The sequence below is a fragment of the Oncorhynchus clarkii genome, chromosome 27 (assembly GCF_045791955.1).
Source record: "Oncorhynchus clarkii lewisi isolate Uvic-CL-2024 chromosome 27, UVic_Ocla_1.0, whole genome shotgun sequence".
In the NCBI taxonomy this organism is placed as follows: Eukaryota; Metazoa; Chordata; class Actinopteri; order Salmoniformes; family Salmonidae; genus Oncorhynchus; species Oncorhynchus clarkii.
In genome coordinates, this window is record NC_092173.1 from 3,310,441 (window position 1) to 3,330,043 (window position 19,603).

The following is a 19,603-nucleotide window of genomic DNA, read 5'->3' on the forward strand; positions in this document are numbered from 1 at the left end:
GATATGCGATGGGAATGAGTGGAAAACAGCCTTCAACACAGCCAGCGGACATTATGAGTACCAGGTCATGCCATTTGGTCTTCCAGGCTTTGGTAAACGATGTGGTCCGGGACATGCTAAACCATTTTGTGTTTGTCTACCTTGATGACATCCTGTTTTTTTCCCGGTCCACCAAGAACATGTTCTTCATTTCAGCCAAGTCCTTCAGTGCCTCATGGAGAACCAATTGCTCGTGAAAGCCGAGAAGTGTGAGTTCCACCGCTCTACAATCACCTTTCTGGGATATGTCATGTCCACATGGATCCTAGAAAGGTGAAAGCAGTGGTGGATGGGCCTCAACCTACGTCCAGTGTGCAGTTGCAACGATTCCTAGGTTCTGCTAACTTCTACCGCCGTTTCATTCAGGGTTAAAGCACCCTGTCGGCCCCCCTCTCAGCACTCACCTCCCCCAAAGTACTCCAACTGTCAACAAAGCCTTTGTGGACCTGAAGCATCAGTTCCCAACAGCACCCATCCTCATCCATCCGGACCCATCTCATCAATTTGTGGTAGAGGTTGATGCTTCTGACGTTGCAGTGGGGGCCATCCTGCCCAGGATCAAAAGCTTCATCCCCTTGTCTTCCTGTCCCATCGTCTCAATCCTGCAGAGAGGAACTACGACGTGGGCAACCGAGAACTTCTGGCGTTCAAGATGGCGTTAGAAGAGTGGAAGCACTGGCTGGAAGGAGCAGAAAAACCATTCTTGGTCTGGACCGACCATAAAAATGTGGAATATCTCCCTACAGCCAAGCGCCTTAACTCCAGGCAGGCTCGGTGGGCTCTCTTGTTTGTGAGATTCAACTTCACCATTTCCTACCTCCCAGGGTCCAAAAATGTTTAGCCTTTCTTCCACCTATACAGTTCCTCTGCCACACCTTTAGTCTCCGAAACCATTTTCCCTACCTTATGCCTTGCAGCCACAGTGGGTTGGGGTATTGAGACCCTGGTTCGCAAGGCACAATGCTCCCAGCCTGGACCTGAAGGGTCCAGGCTAACCGGCTGTTTGTCCCTAAATCAGTCCGGTCCTGGAATGGGCTCATTCCTCCAGGCTAACCTGTCATCCAGGTTCCCGTCGTACCCTAGCATTCCTTCAAGAACGTTTCTGGTGGCCCACAATGGTTCCTGACGTCTCTGCCTTCATCGCCGCATACACAGTGTGCACCCAGAACAAGACTCCAAGGCAAGCTCCTTCTAGCCTTCTTCAGCCACTACTGGTTCCTCATCGTCCCTGGTCCCATATCTCTCTGGACTTCGTCACTGGGCTTCCTCAGTCTGATGGCAACACTGTCATTCTGCCAGTGGTGGATCAGTTCTCTAAAGCCACTCATTTCATCCCTCTCCACAAACTTCCCTCTGCTAAGGAAATGGTGCAGCACTTCTTCCGGATCCATGGACTCCCGGTGGAAATGGTTTCCGACCAGTGTTCTCAATTTTCATCTCAGTTTTGGAAGGCGTTCTGCACCCTAATTGGGTCGTCGGCCAGCCTATCCTCCGGATTCTACCCCCAGTCGAACGGCCAGTCAGAGCGAGCTGACCACGACCTGGAGACCACCGTAAGATGCCTGGTCTCAACCAACCCCACTACCTGGAGCCCGACAACTGGTCTGGGTGGAGTATGCCCAGAACAACCCCACTACCCTTCCAGCAACGAGACTCTCCCCTTTTGAGTGCTCCATGGGGTATCAACCTCTGCTCTTCCCAGAACAAGAACCAGAAGTCAACGTACCCTCGGCCCAGATGTTCGTCCTCCACTGTCGACGTACATGGAGAAGAGCTTGGATAGCACTTCTCAAGACCAACTCCAGGTATCGTCAACAAGCGGACCGCCGCCGGACTCCAGCTCCCTGCTACCGCATTGGGCAGAGGGTATGGCTGTCCACACGGGACCTGCCCCTTCGGATAGAGTCCCGCAAACTGTCCCCCCATTTCATTGGTCCGTTTCCCATCTCTAGAGCCCTTAGTTCCACTGCTGTCCGTCTCTTGTTACCCCGTACCCTCCGTATTCACCCTATACTTCATGTGTCTAGGATTAAGCCTGTGTCTCATAGTCCTTTTTCTTCTGTCCCGAGGCCCACCCACCCCCTCCCCATGTCATTGATGGCCATCCGGAATACACAGTGAGACGTCTCCTGGGTGTTCAACCAAGGGGCAGGGGTTTCCAATACCTGGTTGACTGGGAGGGTTACGGCCCAGAGGAGAGGTGCTGGGTTCCCGCTAGAGACATCCTGGATCCAGCCCTCATCACTGACTTCCACCGCCTACACCCCGGTCAATCAGGTACAGTATGCACCCAGGTAGGACGCCAGGTGGTGTCCCTGAGGGGGGGTGGGGGGGGGGGGGGGGTCAGTTCCACCTGTCCTTGTTATAGTCTCCACCCCCTTCAGGTGTTTCTTGTTATCCTTGTGTTTCCTGTCTCTCTGTGCCGGTTCGTCTTGTATGTTCCAAGTCAACCGGCGTGATTTCCCCATGCTCCTGCCTTTTCTATTCTCTTTTACTTGTCCTTCCAGTTTTGACTTGCCTGTTTTCTGGACTCTGTACCTGCCTGCCTGACAATCTTCCTGCCCTGACCTCGAGCCTGCCTGCCACACTGTACCTCCGGGACTGGTTTTGACCTTTTGCCTGTCCACGACCATTCTCTTGCCTACCCCTTTTGGATGTAATAAATATCAAAGACTCAAACCATCTACCTCCAGTGTCTGCATCTGGGTCTCGCCTTGTGCCCTCATATTTCTTATCCTCCAGAGGATGGTGATGCCAACTTTGGATGAGCCCCCATCTTCCCCCTGTACATACAGACGATGAGTAATGATTGAAGGTTGTTTTCTTCATCCCCAATCCAACGGCCAGCCGGAGCGTGCCAATCAAGACCTGGGGACGACTCTTCGGTGCCTCGTCTCGGCCAACCCCACCACTTGGAGTAACTTTTGTTACTTCGAACTGTCTGCCTATGGGTCTTATCCTGAGGTCTGATACAGTCATACAAAATGAGTGGTCTCATTGTATACACATGACATCATGAGCGGCTATCAATGGAGTATTCATTGAACTGACACCATGTCAGATTTTCCATCAAGGGCACCCTAGCATTCAGGGTTTGGATGCAACCAAGAAAATCTGTACTTCAAACATAGTCATCATCTTTTACCATTGGCTACCATTGTCCCAATTCTACTATGGCTATAGTTCCACACAGACCCATTAGCAGTTATCAATTTGTCAGATATGCATCTGTTGGTCACAGACAGCTACATTTGAAAAAAGTAGGGGCGTGGATCAGGAAAACAGTCAGTATCTGATGTGATCACAATTTGTCTCATGCAGGCCGACACATCTCCTTTGCATAGATTTGCTCAGGCTGTTGATTGTGGCCTGTGGATCATTGTCCCACTCCTCTTCAATGTCTGTGCGAAGTTGCTGGATATTGGCAGGAACTGGAACATGCTGTAGTACACATCAACCCAGAGCATCCCAAACATGCTCAATGGGTGACATGTCTGAGTATGCAGGCCATGGAAGAACTGGGACATTTTCAGCTTCCAGGAATTGTGTACTGATCCTTTCGACAGGGGGCCGTGCCAACTTTTAAAAAAAACTATTTTGGTTTTGTGAAAAACATTACTGGTACATTGTGTTATTAAATTACGTGGAAACCCAATGAGAACTTTTGGGGAATGTTCTCTGGTTGTTACAGATGTTGTGCACAACATTTTAGTGAATGTTAGGATAACATTCCAAGGATATTTAATTTAAATAAATAAAAATAAAAAAGGATGTTATCATGCTCATGTTAGATAAAACCCTAACTAGAACTTAATGGGAATCTTAGATAATGTTCTGGGTATGTTCCCAGTTTTCTGGGATTGCAATCACTGTATCTCAAACACATCAACTCATGCATTTGGACAGAGATGTCGAATTCATTTCGCAATGATTACATTTTAATGAACCCCAGTCATACAAAATCAAAATGAGTGGTCTCATTGTACACACATGAAGTCATGAGTGGCTATAATTGGAGTATTCATTGAACTGACACCATGTCAGATTTTCCATCAAGGGCACACTGGCATTTAGGGTTTGGATGCAACCAAGATAATCTGTATTTCAAACATACTGTAAGTCATCCTCTTTTACCATTGGCTACCATTGTCCCACATCTACTATGGCTATAGTGCCATACAGACCCATTAGCAGTTATCAATTTGTCACAGCGTGCAGTCACTTTTTATAAACTGTCATAATATGAGTAATTGATTGTAGTCTACCTGTTCATACCAATAACTGCTGCCTTGCTTTGCTTTGGTGGCTATGCTGCTTTAGAGTCCGTGATGACATCCAACTTGCTTTTGAAGACATTCTATACATGTCAATGGCTGGAACCTGTCAGAGGATCTTGTCTGTATTTGACATGCGTCAAGTTTCAATGATATGTTAAGTCGTAATTGTCTAATGCTATTGCTACATGCTTAAGGCGTACAATAGTGAGGTGTAGGTTTTCTAACTTTCTAACACTGTAGGCTACGGAAGAATGATTCATTCACACTATTTCCTTTGTCTTGTTTACTCAAGGTCACATTCCATGGTCTCTATGGCTCTGTGTCTCTGTCTCTTTATCTTTTTGGGGGGTTCCGCTAGGGGGGGGGAACACTGACCTTCAGCTAATGGGTTCATGTTTTCCCATTTCCTTTTCAGACATTGTACTTGAAATGAAACTAAGTGAAAGTGTCTGCAGCACATCCATTCTTGTACAGCTGCTGTTTCAGATCAACTGACATGTCATTTGGCAATCAAGGAAACTACACAAGCAGGAACGCACGCATGCACACACACACGTGCGCGCATGCAGGCTAACACAAACGTACCACGCACGCTGCACGCACACACAGGTACACACACATACACAAAAGGAAACCACACAAATCTGATAAGGATCACTAACGCCCTGCCACAAAGGATTTACATTTTTTTTATTTAACCTTTATTTAACTAGGCAAGTCAGTTAAGAACATTAAGAACAAATTCTTATTTACAATGACGGCTTACCCTGGCCAAACCTGCTGTTTTTATTCTTTAGAACTGGAAACCCCATCTGAAGCTAGCCAGCTAACTGGCTATATAGCTAGTAGTTAGTTAGCCACTGCTGGCGGTCTTCACCGTTAACTCAAACACCAGCCAGCTTCAGCTCGGTCAATACATGCCAGTCTGCACAGAGCATATCGGACTGCTTTTTCTCTACCATATCACTGGATTCCTACCGCAAGCTGATTGTGTTGATGTGAGCCATGACCAGCCTTTCAAAGCATTTCTTGGCTACAGATGTGGCTACAGATGTGAGTGCTATTAGGCATTTTCCGTCAAGTCCCTCCTTCAACAAAATACAGACAGCTGATGTTCTGAAAGAGCTGCAAAATCTGGATCCTTACAAATCAGCCAGGCTAGACAATCTGGACCCTCTCTTTCTAAAATGATCCACCTGAAATTGTTGCAACCTCTATTACTAGCCTGTTAAACATCTCCTTCGTATCGTCTGAGATCCCCAAAGATTGGAAATCTGCCGCGGTCATCCCCTTCTTCAAAGAGGCTGACACTCTAAACTCAAACTGTTATAGACCTATATCCATCCTGCCCTGCCTTTCTAAAGTCTTTAAAAGCCAAGTTAACAAAAAGATCACCAACCATTTCGAATCCCACCGTACCTTTTCCACTACGCAATCTGGTTTTCAAGCTGGTCATGGGTGCACCTCAGCTACGCTCAAGGTCCTAAACGATATCATAACCGCCATCGATAAAAGACAGTACTGTGCAGCCGTCTTCATCGACCTGGCCAAGGCTTTCGACTCTGTCAATCACTGCATTCTTATCGGCAGACTCAACAACCTTGGTTCCTCAAATGACTGCCTCGCCTGGTTCACCAACTGCTTCTCAGATAGAGTTCAGTCTGTCAAATCGAAGGCCCTGTTGTCCAGACCTCTGGCCACAGGGTTCAATTCTCAGGCCGACCCCTTTCTCTGTATATATCAATGATGTCGCTCTTGCTGCGGGTGATTCTCTGATACACCTCTATGCAGACGACACCATTCTGTATACATCTGGCCCTTCTTTTGATACTGTGTTAAGAAACCACTGTGTTAACAAACCACTTCAATGCCATACAACACTCCTTCCGGGGCCACCAACTGTTTTTAAATGCTAGTAAAACTAAATGCATGCTCTTCAACCGATTGATGCTAGCACCCACCCGCCTGACAAGCATCACTACTCCGGACGGTTCTGACTTAGAATATGTGGACAACTACAAATACCTAGGTGTCTGGTCAGACTGTAAACTATCCTTCCAGACTCACATTAAGCATCTCCAATCACAAATTAAATCTAGAATCAGCTTCCTATTTCACATCAAAGCTTCCGTCACTCATGCTGCCAAACATACCCTCGTAAAACTGACTATCCTGCCTATCCTTGACTTCGGCGACATCATTTACAAAATAGCCTCCAACACTCTACTCAGCAAATTGGATGCAGTCTATCACAGTGCCATCCGTTTTGTCACCAAAGCCACATATACTACCCACCACTGCGACCTGTATGCTCTCGTTGGCTGGCCCTCGCTACATATTCGTCGCCAAACCCACTGGTTCCAGGTCATTTAAGTCTTTGCTAGGTAAAGCCCCGTCTTTTCAGCTCACTTGTCACCATTGCAACACCCACTTGTAGCACACGCTCCAGCAGATATATTTCACTGGTCATCCCCAAAGCCAACACCTCTTTGGTCGCCTTTCCTTCCAGTTCTCTGCTGCCAATGACTGGAACAAATTGCAAATATCACTGAAGCTGGAGTCTTATATCTCCCTCTCTAACTTTAAGCATCAGCTGATCAGCTGAGTGGTTTACCGATCACTGTATCTGTACACAGCCCATCTGTAAATAGCACACTCAACTACTTCATCCCCATATTGTTATTGTTATTGTTTTTTTGCTCTTTTGCACACCAGTATCTCTACTTGCACATCATCATCTGCACATCTATCCCCCCAGTGTTAATGCTAAATTATAATTATTTCGCCTCTATGGCCTATTTTTTGCCTTATCTCCCTAACCTTACTACATTCGCACACACTGTACATAGATTTTTCTATTGTGTTATTGACTGTACGTTTGAACATGTTCTCATGCTGGAACACGAGGTGATAGATGAATGGCACGACAAAGGGCCTCAGGATCTCGTCACGGTATCTCTGTGCATTCAAATTGCCATCGATAAAATGCACTTGTGTTTGTTGTCTATAGCTTATGCCTGCCCATACCATAACCACACCACCAACATGGGGCACCCTTCTCACAATGTTGACATCAGCAAACCGCTCGCCCACATTTCGTCATACACGCTGTCTGCCATCTGCCCGGTACAGTTGAAACCGGGATTAATCGCTAAGGGCACACATCTCCAGTGTGCCAGTGGCCATCAAAAGTGAGCATTTGCCACTGAAGTCGGTTACGATGCCGAACTGCAGTCATGTCAAGACCCTGGTGAGCACGCAGATGAGCATCCCTGAGATAGTTTCTGACAGTTTGTGCACAAATTCTTTGGTTGTGGAAACCCACAGTTTCATCAGCTGTCCAAGTGGCTCGTCTGAGAAGATCATGCAGGTGAAAAAGCTGAATGTGGAGGTCCTGGCCTGGCATGGTTACACGCAGTCTGTGGTTGTGAGGCCAGTTGGATGTACTGTCAAATTCTTTAAAATGACGTTGGAGGCGGCTTATGGTAGAGAAATGAACATTCAATACTCTGCCAACAGCTCTGGTGGACATTCCTCCAGTCAGCATGCCAACTGCATGCTCCCTCAAAACTTGAGACATCTGTGGCATTGTGTTGTGTGACAAAAACTACATATTTTAGAGTAGCCTTTTATTGTCCCCAATTCAAGGTGCAGCTGTATAATGATCATGCTGTTTAATCGGATTTGCCACACCTGTCAGGTGGATGGATTATCATGGCAAAGGAGAAGTGTTCACAAATTTGTGCAACCAAATTGAGAGAAATAGGCTTTTTGTCCATATGGAGAAAAATAATTGATATTTTATTTCAGATCATTAAAAATGGGGCAAACATTTTACATGTTGCGTTTATATTTTCGTTCAGTATATAATAATGTACTCTTTTTTTGTTTTGGCTCTCAATAGACCTGGATTCAAATAGTACTTCAAATCTTTCATGTGTTTTGAACGTTTGTTTGAGCCTGACTGAAGTGCCATAAGGGTGGGGTTGGCAGTTTTGTGACTATTCCGCTGGTCCCATTACACCAGGTAAGCTCAATAAAGCTGAAGAAACCAAATACTAGTTCACCCCAGGTCTGGCTCTCATCAGACAGAATAACTAATGAAGGCTGTTGTAGGCTACAGTTGCTCTTACAAACAAAAAGTGTTCCTTGGTGTTCAGTGTTCCTTGGTGAGTATATTCAGTACTGGAGTTGCGTGCTGATGAGGACTATGAACAACCCACACATGCATCCTTTTGGGCTTGTCTGGTTCTCATTAACATTCCAACTGTAATACAGGAACGCATTCAGGCTGCTTCAAGTCACTCTACTAACTCCAACCTAGCAAGAGATGCAGGAAGAAGACAAAATTCTAAAATAATATGTATTGTTTTTGTGATATATTAATCTATTAATTTCAAATAAATTATCCCCAGCGTGGATTAACAATTTAGGAAAGATGATATTACACTATCAAACAAAAAAGTTCAGTGGTTCCCAACCAGGGTACAGGACCCCTGAGTGTACTTGGCCTACCCACAGAGTGTACTGCAAAAGACTCATGAGCTCATAGGGTTACTGGTAAAGTGCATATGTGCATATGAGGGAGTGCTTCAGCTGTACTCCAGGCAGAGCCAAATTCAGTTGGTGGTACAGTAACCCGAAAAAGCTTGGGAACCACTGGTCTAATTAAATTAAAAACCAAAAGGTGGGTTATATAACCGAGCAGATGTTTTTTTGTGTGTGTGCAGCAATGACACTGATTCACAATACAGTGCATAGTTAGATGATTGCCAACATGGTTTGGGCCAATCAGTAAATGCCACCCTCTAGTGTTTGCTGAAGACACTGCTGAGGCACAGCGGCTTTTTGAAGAGACTACAATGGTGTAGACAAGTACCTTTATTATGGAGTAATAATGAGAACAGAAAATAATGAGTGTTTTACCATAATGTAGCCTGAGTACTAATGATGCGAGGGTCAGCTGTTTGTTCTCCCGCACCCACCTACAATTGCTAATAAGCCAAAGTTAAAATCTCAGGCCCACACACAACCCTAAGCTGCAAATATGGAAGATGTGCTGTACAGTTCCCTTTTTTTCTCTTGAACAGTTATAGAACAATGACATTGTTCTTCAACATTGATTCATTTATTTGGCGCGCGCACAGTTAGGCCCTAAAGCTTAGGCTTCCTCACTAATGCCAGATAAAAAATAATAAAATAAAAACCTCTTGCACAAGAAATATACATGATTTATGGGTATTTTAATAATGCATTGTTTTCTCTTTATTCAACCCGTCCTCCACCCATCCATCCACACAATATTTCATGACCTTAACCCGCCCGCCCCGCGAGGCAGGGATGACAATTGGGTCTTGACAAAAGAAAATACAGTATCATGATAAGAACATACTCTGTGAGTATGGAGCACAAGCGCTGGTCTGTTAATTGCTTGCAAGGCATTTGTTTACACTGGGGCTCGGTTAGGGGCACAGCTGGTCCTCATCAGGGCTGGTCTGGGCTGATGTGTTGTATGAAGTTGTAAAAAGAAAACATTTGCAGCCCTAGGAATGCAATGGGCAAAAGATGGTCAAAAAAAACATATCCTCCTTTTTCATGCTGCGGTGAGTTTTAGTGCAATAATAATGATGCCCAACACAAGTACAACGATGTTGAGGATTTTGGCTATCCTGGACGGCTATTATTTTTATTTGAAAGGGCCATAAATAAACAAGAAAATGCATATTCAGAGGTGGCGCTTCTAGTGGCCGGTGATTTTTATGCAGGGAAACTGAAATCTGTTTTACCTCATTTTTACCAGCCTGTCACCTGTGCAACTAGAAGCAACAAAACTCTAGATCACCTCTAGATACCCCACACACAGAAACTCATACAACTCTCTCCGTTGAGAGTGATGGTCCATGGCAAGAAGCCTCCAGTGATGATCAGTGGCATGAAGCCTCCAGAGACGGTCTCCAGTCCAGAGTCTCCAGCGACGGCCTCCAGGCCTGAGCCTCCAGCGACGGCCTCAAGTCCGGAGCCTCCAGCGACGGTCCCCAGTCCGGGGTCCGCAACGAGGTTCCCCAGTCCGGGGCCCGCAACGAGGGTCCCCGCACAGAGGCGCCATCAAAGTGGGGTGGAGGTGGAGCGGGGTCTACGTCCCGCACCAGAGCCGCCACCGCGGATAGATGCCCACCCGGACCCTCCCCTATAGGTTCAGGTTTTGTGGCCTTGGGGAGGGGGGGGGGGGGGGGGGTACTGTCACGCCCTGACCTAAGAGAGCCGTTTTATGTCTCTATTTGGTTTGGTCAGGGTGTGATTTGGGTGGGCATTCTATGTTCTGCTTTCTATGTTTTTGTATTTCTATGTTTTGGCCGGGTATGGTTCTCAATCAGGGACAGATGTCTATCGTTGTCTCTGATTGGGAATCATACATAGGCAGCCTTTGTCCCTGTTGTGATTGTGGGAAGTTGTCTTTGTTAGGGGTACTATTGCCCTTGTAAGCTTCACGGTCGTTTTTTAAATTTCTTGTTTTGTTGGCGACATTTGAACAAATAAAAGAAAATGTACGTTCACCACACTGCACCTAGATCTCATTCCGACGACGGCCGTGACATTAACATTCACAAGGCCGTATGGCCAGACGGATTACCAGGACGCTTACTCAGAGCATGTGTCTTCACTGACATTTTCAATTTCTCCCTGACCCAGTCTGTAATAGTAAAGTCGCTTTTGCCCAAGAACGCCTTTTTAAAAACATGGATGATATGGCTGACTTGTTTAAACAAATGTGGTTTCTACTGACAATTGAGATGTACAAACTATGGAATAATGGGATGATGAGCGTATAAGAAGCAATCCGTAATTTTCATAAAGATATTAATGAGCGAGCTAGGACGCCACTGCAAATAAGTGGTGGTGATTGGGGATCAACAGGCCTTTATTCCGTGGTTGTTTTAATTTGCTGCTACTTTGGTTGCAACTCAGATTCAAAATAATCCTTCCCAGCAGAATCAGGTTTAAATACTCACCTGGGGGGTACTATTCAGTAAATTTATAATCTGTCTTTCTAAAATATTGATTACTTTGCTGTGATGCATAATCCAGTTCCAGTAGTTATTATTCATTTAAAATTATAGAATGACCTAGTACCATGGTGCAATTATGCTACATGATAAAAATGCATGCTTGTAATAGTACAATTTAGGGTACAATAGGTGGACATCACTCCATTTGAAGAACTTTTAGTAAACTGTGCACATTTTCAATACCCCTGAAAATCTCATGGTGGCACTCTTGGTCTTTTTGTGTTCAGATACTGCTGTAAATGGTCCATTATGAACCGAAGAGTTGGGTGAGCTTGTACTCTCCAGCGGGGTGGCAGTGGCAAGCACTCTCTGCTATATGACTGGAGCTGTTGTCACAGGCCTAATATACTGTATCAAGGCTTTATATATTTGTTTGTGGAAAATGTAGTTAAGGTGCTGCACGGGATATTGAACGCTTCGAAACCACACGCCCCTACTTAGAGCACGTGACCTTTAGAAATCCAATCCCCACTTGGAAGAAAAAAAGTTTACCGTTACCATAGTTACAGGTACACTACACAATCAAATCAAGAGGAAAAGTAAAGATTGACTGCCACAACTATTGTAGCTACAGTAGCTAGCTAAACAAATAAAATACCTCGTTTCCTTGGTATTGCATAATATCCGTTTAGCAGATTACTTGTAAACAAATCAACATGACAAAAGAGTTCGAGGATTTTGAGAGTTTCTTGAAGAATGTTGATGAAATAAGTAAGTACTGTACCAGCACCACCACCAGTTATTAATCCACAGTAACGTTAGCTAGCTGACGTTAGGTACGTGTGCGTTCGGGTTTGAAGCTAGCTAGCTAGCTAGCTAGCTAGAGTACTAGCTACTAGCAACTAGCTGAGTGTGAAATTTGTTAGGGACAGATACAGTCAAGTCATTTTAGCTGACTGTTCTGGTGAAAGACATAAGACCAATGTAGTTGGCTAACGTTAGCTCTAACTTTAAAATACTGTATCTAACGTTAGCTAGCTAGCATCTAGGCTTTCAGGACAGCCAGTAGCCTAATTTCTGGAAAGCAGTGGCGGCCAATGCCGTTTATGATGCGGGAGGACGATTTTATTTTCTATTACAGCATGTTGGATGACTGTCATTCACATTCCATGCACCCAGTTCAATGAAACAGAGATTTATGCTACTACATGATACTAGAATTTTCCCTATACCTATCATGAGGTTGATACAACCCAGTTTATGAATTAACGTTTACAACGTAGGTGCACACAGGTAGAGAAACATTTTAGATGATAGACAGTGACACATGCAATATCCCCTTGCACACTCTTGTCTGCATCTAGCTTATCTAGGGTGTGTTGGTCAAATGCAGGTATTTGTATCCCTGCAAAAAAAACTTTCCAAGCCAAACCATGTCATAACTGCTACACACAGCCTACATCGTTGTCCCCATATTAGCTAACGTCCTAGTCAACATAGCTAATATAACTAATGCCTTATTAATGCTACAATCATGCAGTAATGTTACAGTACAGAGCCAGTAAGCAGTTACACCGGTGGGCCCTGGTGGTAAGAAATTAATACAACCAAAAGTTTACTTTGACTTGGAAGAGTTACAGTGTTGTGTTGGATAGTCATAGCCAGCTAGCAAACATAGCATCCCTCTGTTTGAGCTAGGTGTTTGAGTAACTAAACTAGCTAGCTGAATTTGCTAGCTAAGTAATTAAGTGAAACTGAAAGTTAAAAAATGACTCTCTCACTCCCTTGCTTCTCCTTCATTTTTGAAGAAATTAATTTGTTGAAAACTGTTCAACTATTGTCTTTCTATCTCTTTGAGGCAACTACTCACCACATTTTATGAACTGCAGTGCTAGCTAGCAGTAGCTTATGCTTTTAGTGCTAGATTCATTGTACTCTGATCCTTTGATTGGGTGGACAACATGTCAGTTGATGCTGCAAGAGCTCTGGTAGGTTGGAGGACGTCCTCTGGAAGTAGTCATAATTACTGTGTAAGTCTATGGAAGGGGGGAGAACCAAGAGCCTCCTAGGTTTTGTATTGAAGTCAATGTACCAAGATGAGGAGGCTACTGTAGCCCTTCATTGCAAAACAGTGTATTTTAATAAATTATTTGGTGACGTGAATATATTTAGTATAGTTTTATCTAAAAAGGATAACCTTTTCAATGTTTTACCATTTTTATTTGTATGAAATTCACTGAGGAGGATGGTCCTCCCCTTCCACCTCTGAAGAGCCCCCACTGCTGGAAAGACAGCTCAACCACTAACACTTAGACTTTTTGGACTTGAATGCCAAAACATTCAGGAGATGGAGGTGCTCAAAGTTGACCCATTTTGCATAACCCACCAAAAGCACCATACCATGAGACATTCATGATGTCTTCATAACAGTATATATATTTTTTTACATTAGTTAAAAGCTTACAAACTGGATTGTCAAACAATTGAATCATTTCTAGAATACCACGTAAACTCAGATTTTTTTCTCTCCGTTTTCGCATATGTTGCAGTTTGGACACTAATTTACATTGCATGTGTTGTGCCCACCATCGTTTGAGACACAACTACTCTTGAATACAGATGATGTAAAATAGGATCTAAGCTACAACATGCGCGATAAAAAAATTATCAGAGTTTCTGCATTTTTAGAGAATTTGTTAAATGTAAAAAAAAACTAAAAATACAGTATATATTAAGAAAATTATAATAATTCAAGAAATTATCAAATAGTTTGTCAACCATTTTTGTAAGCGTTTAAATTAAATCAAACTCAACTGTTTATATTTTTCAGTGATGAAGACATGAATTTCTCATGGTATGCAAAATGGAGCAACTTTGGTCCCTTCTTGAATATTTTGGCATTCACGTCCAAAAAGTAACTTTCTGACCACTTCTACCATGAGCAAATATGTATGGTAAGTTTTGTTAAATTCAAAAAGGGTGCAGTAAAAAAGTGATTGAAATGAAATGGAAAGACCCTAATTTGTTTTCCCTTTATTTGTTTATTCCTGATAGGGATAGCTACTTTAGATTAGTGAGGCGCACAGTCATTTCAGGTTAATGCAATGATAAAGAATAGTCTACTGCTGAAGGCAGGCTACAACCTAAAACTTTAAACTCGCAAGGCTGCCGGACAGCACAACAGTGCCTCTTCCCCCTCAGGAGGCTGACAAGATTTAGCATGGGCCCTTGGATCCTCAAAAAGTTCTACATCTGCTCCGTTGAGAGCATCTTGACTGACTGCATCACCGTTTGACCGCAACGTGCTACAGAGGATGGTGCAGACAGCCCAGTACATCACTGGGTCTGAGCTCCCTGCCAGCCAGGACCTCTATATCAGCCTTGGTTTCTCAAATGACTGCCTCGCCTGGTTCACCAACTACTTCTCAGATAGAGTTCAGTGTGTCAAATCGGAGGGTCCGTTGTCCAGACCTCTGGCAGTCTCCATGGGGGTGCCACAAGGTTAAATTCTCGGGATGACTCTTTTCTCTGTATACATCAATGATGTCGCTCTTGATTCTCTGATCCACCTCTACGCAGACGACACCATTCTGTATAATTCTGGCCCGTCTTTGGACACTGTGTTAACAAACCTCCAGACGAGCTTCAATGACATACATTGACATTCAATGCCTGCCCGTCTAGCATCACTACTCTGGACAGTTCTGACTTAGAATATGTGGACAACTACAAATACCTAGGTGTCTGGTTAGACTGTAAACTCTCCTTCCAGACTCACATTAAGCATCTCCAATCCAAAATTAAATCTTGAATCAGCATCCTATTTTGCAACAAAGCATCCTTCTGCGCTTCAGCACTGGTCATCCCCAAAGCCAACTCCTCCTTTGGCCGCCTTTCCTTCCAGTTCTCTGCTGCCAATGACTGGAACGAATTGCAAATATCACTGAAGATGGAGTCTTATATCTCCCTCACTAACTGTCAGAGCAGCTTACCGATCATTTCACCTGTACACAGCCCATCTGTAAGTAGCCCACCCAACTACCTCATCCCCATATTATTATTAATTTTTTTGCTCCTTTGCACCCCAGTATCTCTACTTGCCCATTCATCTTCTGCACATCTATCACTCCAGTATTAATACTAAATTGTAATTATTTAGCCACTATGGCCTATTTATTGCCCTACCTCCCTAATCTTACTACATTTGCACACACTGTATATAGATTTTTATATTGTGTTATTGACTGTACGTTTGTTTATCCCATGTGTAACTCTGTGTTGTTGGTGTCGCACTGCTTTGCTTTATCTTGGCCAGGTCGCAGTTGTAAATGAGAACATGGCCTACCTGGTTAAATATATATATTTTTTTATAAAATCAGGCGGTGTCGGAGGAAGGCGTGAAAAATGACCAAAGAATCCAGCCACCCAAGCCATATACTGTTCACTCTGCTACTGTCTGGCAAACTGTACCTCAGCATCGACTCTCGGACCAACAGGCTCCGAGACAGCTTCTACCCCATATCCATAAGACTGCTATATAGTTAATTAAATGGTTACCCGTTCAATTTGCACTGACCCTATCTTGCAGTGACTCTATGCACACTCACAAGTCTATACAGTACATACACGTTACATACTCACACACTGACACTCATACAAAAGCTCCACACATTCACATACATTACATACATGCACACACATACAGTACATGTAGATAACACACACACACACACACGTATAACGGCAACACAAATACACACATGCATACCGACACACACACACACACTTTTACAGTCATTACATGCTGCTGCTACTCTGTTCTTTATTTTTACTCTTATTATTATCTATCTTGATGCCTAGTCACTTTACCCTGCCTTCATGTAAATACATACCTCAATTACCTCGTACCCCTGCACATTGATCTGGTACCGGTACTCTCTATATACTGAATATACTGTAGCTTCATTCTTGTGTATTTTATTCCTCTTGTGTTATTATTTCCTTTTTGTTATTATTTTTTTTAACTCTGCATCATTGGGAAGTGCTCGTAAGCAAGCATTTCACGCTAAAGACCACACCCATTTTATTCGGGGGCGTGTGACAAATCAAATTATATTTGATGTGATCTCTTTAATTTACTCTATGTAATCTGTGATGTTCTTATACAGGCGACCTGGTCAAGGATCTGAGCTCCTCTGATGTAACGTCTCAGCAGAGAGCTGTGGAAAAGGCTGATTGCTACATAAGTACCTTGAAGGAGAAGGAGGAACCATGCAAAACCCTCCTCAACAGGACAGTGATAAACACCAATCCCTCACAACAGGCACCTGCACCGACGGTAACAGCTCAATACTCACTCTCACTCACTCTAATGACTTTTCAGATTGTATACCAATCGACTTGAGATCTTTCCTGTGGTCTGTAATAGGTTGGTTAGGTGTGCATTGTATAACAGCAGGTACATTTTTAGCATCCTTTCATTTGGTGTTTTTTGTCTTAGAAGTTACAGTTGAGTAATTTGATGTGACGCTGCAGAAACGTGTGTTTTTGAATATTTTTCTTCTATTCTTTTATTTCAGGGTTCACAAAATGATCCCAGTTCAAGTGCAGGTGTGTGAAGCTAAAATGGGTCTCTCTTTTGCTGTATGATGAGATTCTAAGGTTTGGGACAACTATATAAGCAATCATTTAGGAACAACTCCTTCATTTGAGCATGATGTGTAGCAGATCAGGATCTGTGAAACTCACTTCTCCGCCTGAAGTGTCTCCACTTGCGTTGACAAATAGCTAGATTTTTGGTAGCGCTACTGGGTAAAATGCTTCAGTAGGGCAGTGGTCTGTGTTTACGAGGCAGAGATCATGGGTTCAAGCCTCGGTATGAGCCGAGTCAGGAGGAAGCGGTACTCGCTAAGTAAGCAGCATAACATCCATGGCTGCTTTATTGTTCTTTGAACTGCAGATTGCCCCTTCAAGTGCTTACATGGTACTACATCATACTGCCCAGAGCACTGGGTCTTTTTAATCTGCAACTCCACCTTTAATTGTACTATCCCTAAACATTTATTTAAACTAAATAAATAAATCCCTAAACATCAATCGGCTTTGCTCAGAATAAATACGATTCAAACCTAGTAAATTGCACCACACAGTAAATTCCAATTCAATAGCATATGGATGTCAATACCCTTGACTGGATTACCAAGATCAGCCTATCAAGGTTCGGTAACAGTGTTTTATTAAATTGTATTTTCTTTTTTGTTAGGAGTTAGATTAGCTTTAATATTGCAGATAGATTGGGGGTTCTATCAATGTAATTGTTTGCATAATTTCCAATCTCCCATATGTTTAAAAAAATATATAATTATCTTCTTTATTCTTTTTATTTGTATTTTTATTTATCCGTTAATTTTACCAGGTAAGTTGACTGAGAACAGGTTCCCCATTTGCAGCAACTACCTGGGGAATAGTTACTGGGGAGAGGAGGGGGATGAATGAGCCAATTGTAAACTGGGGATTATTTTCCCCTAACCCTACCATCCCTCCCCTAATTGGAGTAAACTAATGGACGACAATGCTTAGGCTTCCACTTCCAGCTTAATCATACTATATACATTTTACGGACACTGTATATTTGACAATAGTTCTCATTTTTTCTTTGTTTTTCTTTGTTTTTAGTCCCACCCTTCAGCTACTCTCAACCCCTCCCATCTATCTCTGTAAAACATCCAGTTTTGATTTCTAATTACCATATATTTTTCAACCCTGCTGTAATTTTACTAAGAGTATTATTATATTTGTGCTATTTGCAGGGTTAGCTCCAGGTAAATGTTGCAATTCTTCAGCTATTCCTGAACCTATGACCAAAAGCAAACTACGTATGGGCAGTACCAAAACAATTGATTTAATGATTCTGTCTCTTCACAGCAAAATCTACAGAGCTGGGATGGTTGTATTGATTGCAAGAATTGTATATAATAATTTGAATCAGTTCACAAACCATGTGCCATGGAATCAGTAGATCAAAAATCTCTTCCCAACTATTTTGTGAACTGTATGGCGCAGCTGTTCATTTTTTTGGTACTTAAATTAAACTGGTATACTTTTTTATTTAGCACATTTTCTTTAACCAAATGTGGTCTTTAATGTAGGAAAATCTACAGAGCTGGGATGTCAGCTGACTGACAGGTTCCTTCACTTGCCTCTTCCATTTTCACAGTAATGCTGCAATCAGTTGGTTGTATTTTTGGATAGAGCAGACATTTCTATATATTTTTGTTAGCTGCATGTGTGACATAACTCCACCAGTCCAATTTATGACATCATTAACAAAGATTCTAGATTTTTAGAAATGTTTTATCAGCTCCTACTTATGAGTTGGACCATAATATTTGTTGCAATATTTGTTCTGTCTTTTCTGGTAGATTAAGCTGAAATTGCAACCAACTTTCTATGGCTTTTAAAAAAAATAGCTGGAGATATTCTAGAGATGATTTCATTTTCAAATAACCGAAAGTGAGAGGTTGTAATCTGAATAAAGGGAAAAAGGAATTTTTTAAAACCGGGGTTAGCCATTTTTACTAATCTGCTGGAAAACCTGTTCGGATTTAAATACAACTTTTGTATGACTGAAGCCTTTAGTGAGAGGTTAAATTCTTGAATATTTAATCATTTCAGCTCTCCAAATTCATATTCATTATATATGTAGGCGGGTTTAAATTTTGTCTTGCTTGCCATTCCAAAATAAAGAGGAATATCTTTTGCTCATATAATTATAAAAACAAGTCATTTGGTGTAGGCAGGGCCATATGTAGGTAGGTAAACTGGGATATGACTAAATCATTATACAGGGTAATTTGTCCACAAATACACAGGTGGGACCTTTCCATAGTAGCAAGATCTTATCTATTTTTGCTAACTTTCTATAAAAATGTATTGTTGTGAGATCGTTTTTTTCTTTCTTTCGGGATATGAATACAGAGTATGTCCACTTCACCGTCACACCATTTTATTGGTAAAATACAGGGTAGTGATTTTTTTAGTGATCCAATACGTAATATGGTAGGTACACTTATCATATTTTGGTTGTAATCCAGAGAGGTTAGATAAATTATCTAGATCCTCTATAAGGCTGTGCAGGGATACAAATTGCGGATTTAAAAGAAAACATGAGTCGTCAGCCTACAATGACACCTGGATTTCTAGCCCATTGATATTGTTGGATCCAATTTTCATAACTAACATTTCGATGGCCATAATAAATACTAATGCCACTAGTGGACA

General features: G+C 42.7%; 1 protein-coding gene across 1 annotated transcript in view; it reads left to right on the forward strand.

The window, feature by feature from the left end:
- Positions 1–11,907: 11,907 nt before the first annotated feature.
- LOC139385840 (tetratricopeptide repeat domain 12) overlaps positions 11,908–19,603 on the forward strand; it is a 39,644-nt gene continuing 31,948 nt past the window's right edge. Inside the window, exons 1-3 of the mRNA XM_071131089.1 lie at positions 11,908–12,094; positions 16,492–16,661; positions 16,903–16,933. Of these exons, the coding sequence (XP_070987190.1) occupies positions 12,040–12,094; positions 16,492–16,661; positions 16,903–16,933 (256 nt within the window). The 5' untranslated portion in view covers positions 11,908–12,039. The remainder of the gene's footprint in view (positions 12,095–16,491; positions 16,662–16,902; positions 16,934–19,603) is intronic.